At 50.2% G+C, this 6,000-nt stretch overlaps 1 protein-coding gene across 3 annotated transcripts in view; it reads left to right on the top strand.

Annotated features, from left to right (window-relative positions):
- The first annotated feature begins 6 nt into the window (after positions 1 to 6).
- ACD (ACD, shelterin complex subunit and telomerase recruitment factor) overlaps positions 7 to 6,000 on the top strand; it is a 31,720-nt gene continuing 25,726 nt past the window's right edge. For all 3 annotated transcript variants that reach the window (XM_019535567.1, XM_019535566.1, XM_019535565.1), the window contains exons 1-2: positions 7 to 88; positions 2,842 to 2,965. In XM_019535567.1, the coding sequence (XP_019391112.1) occupies positions 39 to 88; positions 2,842 to 2,965 (174 nt within the window). In that variant the 5' untranslated portion in view covers positions 7 to 38. The remainder of the gene's footprint in view (positions 89 to 2,841; positions 2,966 to 6,000) is intronic.

Genomic DNA, 6,000 nt, shown 5'->3' with positions numbered 1-6,000 from the left:
CGCCGCGGCGGCGGGGAGCCGCTCCCGGGGCCGGCGGCATGGGCGACAGGGTGGCTCTGCGCCGGCTGCGCCATGTGGCCTCGTGCAGGTACCGGGGGACGGGGACCGGGCCGCCGGGGACCCGCCGCTCCTCCCCGCTCCCCCTGGCGAGCGGCGCGCAGAGCCCGGCTGGCGGAGCGCGGCGGTGGGAGGCTGCAGCGCAGCCGGCTTGTTCTTGCATAGATCGAGAGCTGGAAAGTGGCTGAAGGATTTGCGTCGGCTGCCACTTCCTCCTCCTCCTCCGCAGCATCCTTGTTGTTACTGCTGTTATTAGTAGTCATGATTAGTAGTGATGTGTTGTTTTACCATTACTCTTAACTCAGAGAAATTTGGACGAATTGGAGGATTGGGCTAAAAAAATCTCATGAGGTTCAACAAGGACAAGTGCAAAGTCCTGCACTTAGGAGGGGACAGTCCCATTCAGGGGTAGGGGCTGGGGCTGACTGCCTCTGCAGGAAAGGACCTGGGGCTGAGAGTGGGCAAGCAGCTGAATGTGAGCCCGCAGTGTGCGCTTGTTGCCCAGAAGGCTAACAGCACACTGGGCTGCACTGGTAGGTGTACGTTACCAGCAGGTGGAGGGAAGTGATTCTGCCCCTGTATTCAGCACTGGTGAGGCCACATCTGGAGTACTATGTCCAGTTTTGTGTCCCCCTCTACAGAAAAGACATGGACAAATTGGAGAGAGTCCAGCAGAGGGCAACAGAAATGGTTTGGGCAGTGGCTCCCAACGTTGGGGCAGGACCCAAATTATGGTTGCACGGGTTCCACCCCTTGCTACACCCTTCCTGCCTGCAGGGCTGTTGAGGTACATGGTTGTGTACAGCCTGCAAGGGTTTAAGTTGTGGCGCACTGGCTCCTATCTAGCCACCATCTCCCTCCATTGTTCCAGTTGCAACAGCAGCTGGAGCCTGTGGGCTTCCCTTCCCTCCTCTGGCTTCTGCTTCGTACCCCTGCTTCTGCTCCTGCCCCACAGTGTGGGGAGCGTGGTTCAGCCCAAGGAGCTAAGGGTAAGGCTAGGGCCCTATAGTATAGCAGTAGCCAGATGTTTATGCAGAGTCCGCCTAGAGTCTGAGCCTGCCTTTATCTGCTTATTTCCTCACACTTGCTGCATTAGTCTTGAAAGGATCTTGCTGGTACTTCAGGGTGCCCCAGCATCCTGGTTGAGAATTGCTGCTCTGCACCATGCGATTTGCTACAAGTGGCACTGGCAGCCTCTGTATGCCACGTGGTAGATTGGGGAGGGGGCAGGGAGCAGAAAACAGGTCAGGCAGGGAGCACAGGGCAGAGCAAAGCAGCAGAAGAGACAGGGAAAGGGGATTGGAGTAGCAATCAGAAAGGTTGGCCCCCACTGGTTTAGATGTTGAAGTCTATTTGTGGCTGCAGAGCCTATGAGGGCTTTCAGAGAAAAGGATTTGGGGATGAGAAGGGCATTAACTCCCCAGGGACCCCTTCCTGGAGGACTGGAAGCCAGCCAAGCCACTCCGCAACTCTCATATCTCTTGTCAGCCATGTTTTCATCCCCAAACCTTTAGGAGGAGACCCCAGGTATCAGGAAGCCAGCATGGCAACAGCTGCATTTTCACATGTCTCTGAATCCCTGCAAGAGGGGATTCTGCATATGAAGAATTTGAACAGGGGCCACCTCTTTGCATGGCTGGGATCTGTAGTATATGGACTCCCCTGTGCAGTATGGAGAGAGGGTGTGCTATGAGTGGCTTTTAGTTAAGTGAATGAAGGGGGTTATTCTACTTCCATGGTACGGCGGAGCAAGGCTGCCTGCTTGTGGAGATTCTAGGGGTGGTGGGAACAGGGGAAGGCCTTGTGGGGGAAAGTGGGGAAGAATCCTTTCCACCTTGCCATTGCAGCTTGTGGCATCAGACACTGGTGATGGATTAGATTGCCCTGTTCTACCAGCTTGGAGCTCTGCATCTCCTGTCACTTCCCTTGCACTTCTGACTCTGTGTTGTGGCTGCCTTAGAGCATGGCATGTTATACAGATGGAGGGTGTAGTTGTTTGTCTGCAACTAAGGAGGTAAAAACCAAAGTGTCTTCTAGTGGCTGCACCTCCCTACTCCTGCTGGAGACAGGTTCTGTTTCCTGAGCTACAAGTAGGCTCCATTATTTTTATTACTGAGCATGTTGCAGCCCAGCATCCTCCATCAGCCCAGACCTATTGTACCACTTGCTGTACAGATACGTGGGAAGTATAGCCTGTGCTCCTAAGAACATGCAGTCGCAAAGGAACAGCATGCAGGCCCCTAACGAGGAAGAAAGATGAGGGAGGCAGCCTCATCTGCTGCCTTGTGTTGGATTTAAAATGGAAGGGGTGCCTAGAGAACAGACAGAGAAATCCACTGAAGGAAGGGCAAACAGTGGGTGGGATGAAATCTGTGGGGCTTATGCTGGAGGGGATCCAGGAAGAACATGTGGATTCTGTGTTGAAACAGAGTCCAGCTTCTCTCTTCACCAGATTCACATGCTGGGCACTTCAGGATTGTTGCACAAGCCTCCGCTGACCTATCTCTTTGTGCAGTGGTGTCCCATGGTCAGGAGGAGGGTAGAACTGATGTACTCAGTTTGGGACCTCAGTAGTGGGGGTTAATGGGCCTTAGCCAGTTTGGTATAAGTGCCAATTCCATCATTCCAAATGGCCACTCCTTTGTGAGTGCTGTTTGCTGATGCAGTGGCCTCCAGTTCTCTTCTCTTTGGCACATGTCTCTGTACTTGACTTGTAAAGCTGTTGTTACTAGCATCCTCCTGTTACAAGCATTGCAATCTGACATCCTGGCTCTTCTCTTTCAGGTTAGAGGATAAGAAGTTGTCTGTTTCTAAAGCCTGTGTTCTTCAGCCTTGGATTTTGAAGCTCTTGTTGAAATATGAAGAGCTGGAAGTCAGTGATAATCCTGTGGCTGGGCAGGTCCTGAAAGTAGGTGCCTTGTGGAGCTTGTTTCCCCTCCTGTGTGGTGCTTGCACTTTCCCCATGCCCTGCTAGACAAGGAGCTCTGCTGCAGGTTGCCATCCTGGATGTAACATTTCTCCAGGCCTCAGCCTGCTCTGCTTGTCAGTGACTCGGGCAGGTTACTATTGTGGGTGGAAAACTCAGCATCTCAGTGGGGGTTGAAGGGGTAATTAAGATCCATCAAAGAAGTAAGAGCCAGCCTTTTTGTAAGGCATGCTGTTTCAATCCCCTTCCCCTGCCTGATTTCTTCCCATTCCCTGCCTGATCTGTTGCTTTTGCTTCCTGTTTCTTGCCATATGCTCCCTACCTGATCTCTTCTGTTTCTTGCTACCTTTTCTGTCTATTGCTGTGTTCCTTGCTCGCTCTCTGATCTGCTCTGTGCTATACCCAGAGGCTGCCTGTGATGCTGGTTGCCACTGCTGCATTAAAAGATGGGTCTCACAAATTTCCAATGCTCCCTTTCTTTCTTAAATGCCCCTTATGTGGCTCTAGCTTTCTCTTCCACCAGGATTTGCTTTTCTCTTCCCAGAGAGAGAGAGAGAGAGAGAGAGTGTGTGTTGTTTCTTTTTCTCATTTCTGGCCCTGATGGGTTTTTTTTCCCTTGTGCCCTATTTGATTGTGTTGGCAAGATGTTTGAGATCCCTATTTCACTCTGAATCACAGCAGCTTCCTCCTCCCTGAACCCTTCTAGCAGTTGGCAGGGGTCACTGGAGAGCTTGGCAAGGCAGTCCTTTTCCACAGTTGGGTTTGGCAGCATTCAGTTTTTATCAGTAAATGTTGATAAATGTCAGTTTCACCTCACACCCACAGACTGACAAGAATATTTCCATTATTAATAATCAAAATTATAGACAGGGCCATAAGAGAAATGATGGCTGATGGAGTATGATGACAGGGGAAGCAGTTGTACAGAATTGTGCTGGCTATAATTTGGACTGCAATTCCCAGAAACTTAAGGGGACTGGAAACAAAGGAAGAGAAAGTGACAAAGCGGACGAGGGAGCTACAGGCGAGCGGAGCTGGGACTGACGGTGGTTCTGCCGCTCAGCTGTCAGCCATCCTGCAGTAGTTACGTTTGTTACAGCAGTTGGTTAAACTGTACTATAATAATAGCACACTGTCATTAATAAAGTGTCTACCCCCCATATGCGTAATTTCATGCAGTTTTGAAAAGTTAAATTGATAAAAAAATCTAAATAAATGCTTAAAAATAAACATCAGTATTATCTGTCAAAATTATAAAAAAAAATTAAAATTGAATTCAACCACAGCTACCCATATTGCAGAGGGCTGGGGAGGGTGACTTGCCTGATGTCAGCTGTGCTGCTTTCTCCCTCTCTTCTCTGGTTTTTACCCAACTCTGTGGCATTTTATTAGGTATCCCAAAGGTCTGAGGTGCTTCCCAGGCACAGAATAGACAAAGGTCCCTACACTGAAGGATTTGCAGCCTGCTGGGACAAAGCTGGCAGGACAGCAAGGCAGCTCTGTGGACACATGCTGTGAATGACTGATTTTTACAGTAAAAGAAGGGAAAGAGTAGTTTGCTTATGATGCCAGTGATGTGTAAGAGCTCTTCATTAGGGAGCTCAGAAAGAAACAGATCCCTGCAACATGTTAAACTCAGTGACAGGGCAAAAGATAGGGAACAAATGGCAGCAGCAATACTCAGCCCCTGCTTTCATGAAGCTCCAGAGCCCAGGGACTGAGTGTCACTGCTACTGCTCATCCCCCTCTTTCTGTCCTCCTATGCTGCTGAAGTCACTGTGTTTGGGTGGGGGTAAGGAGGAGGGTGAGGAAGAGTGAACAGCAGCAGTACTTGAAACTAGGGATTCTGGGCAACCCTGTGTTGGTCAGAGCTCATGGCACCTGCAGTGCTCTGGCACAGGCTGCCATTGACATGCCAGTGAGGTCAGAGAGCTCCCTGCAGATGTAGCACACAGGCAGAAGAGGGCAGGACTGTGTCGCTGCACCCCTTATGAATCCCCTCCTGACTGAATAATCTAAACTTTGCATAGTCTGCTGCATTGTGGGGTGGGGAGGGTCATGATGATGGACTTCTTCAGTTCCATCTGAGGCAGGCATCTGTCTAGGATGATTTAGAAAAAGTGAATGTTGCCTATATGCAAGGGGTTGGAATAAATTGTCTTTGAAGTCCCAGTCCTGTGATTCAGTTATGGTGAGTGGGTTATAGCCAGATTAGAAAGGGAAGATGAGAATGGTATCCAGGTCTGAAAGATGCTTTTTAGCACAGGTTCACTTGGTTTGTGCTGCCTTGGCTGGGAAGTTTCCATGTGTCTTAGGGACCTGCAAGCAGAGAGGAACATGAGAGAAACAAAAGACCAAGGTGAAAGAAAGTGTAGAGCCAAGAAGATGAATGAGAGCCCCCTTATCCAGCCCCTGATGCTGTCCCTGGGTCTCTTAGTTGACCCACATGGCATATACTAGAATGGCCCCACTCATAGGGCCCAGGATTCATGCTACATATGGTGCTCACTCCAACCATTCTGGGATGAGAGCTGCAAGTAGTGTTGGTCCTAGAGTGGTCAAAGTGGGCACCGCATGTAGCTTATGTTTTGAACTGGCCAGAGCGGATGTCACGTGCACTGGAGCCAGCATTTGGGAGGATCTCTGGGTCCAGCCCAGCTTTCAGAGCCAGCCTTATGCTGTTCATCCAGTCTGTGTACCAGTCCTACACCAGTTCTAACACCCCTGCCCTAGAATGATCTTGTTACTGTTCCCACTGCCACCTAGAAGAAAGGAGCATCTCCATGAACCTCACATGACCCTAACAGTCTAGATTTGCTGTCCCCCCTAGCCTTAGGAGGCAGCCTAACTGTGATTTCCTCACAGGCAGGCATGGGCATGTGGTCCCCTATGATCTTGTGGGGAGTCTAACTCCCTGTCTTCCGAGTGAATGATCAGGTGCTTGTAATAGAGCCCTGTAAGTCTGATGACAGGTTGTGATCTCCAGTTCTTGGGGATTTTGGAGGTTTCAGGTTTTT

The sequence above is a fragment of the Crocodylus porosus genome, unplaced genomic scaffold (assembly GCF_001723895.1).
Source record: "Crocodylus porosus isolate Cpor-Errol unplaced genomic scaffold, CroPor_comp1, whole genome shotgun sequence".
Classification (NCBI taxonomy): domain Eukaryota; kingdom Metazoa; phylum Chordata; order Crocodylia; family Crocodylidae; genus Crocodylus; species Crocodylus porosus.
The sequence above is the reverse complement of the archived record's forward strand: the minus strand, read 5'-3'. Positions and strand labels throughout refer to the sequence as shown.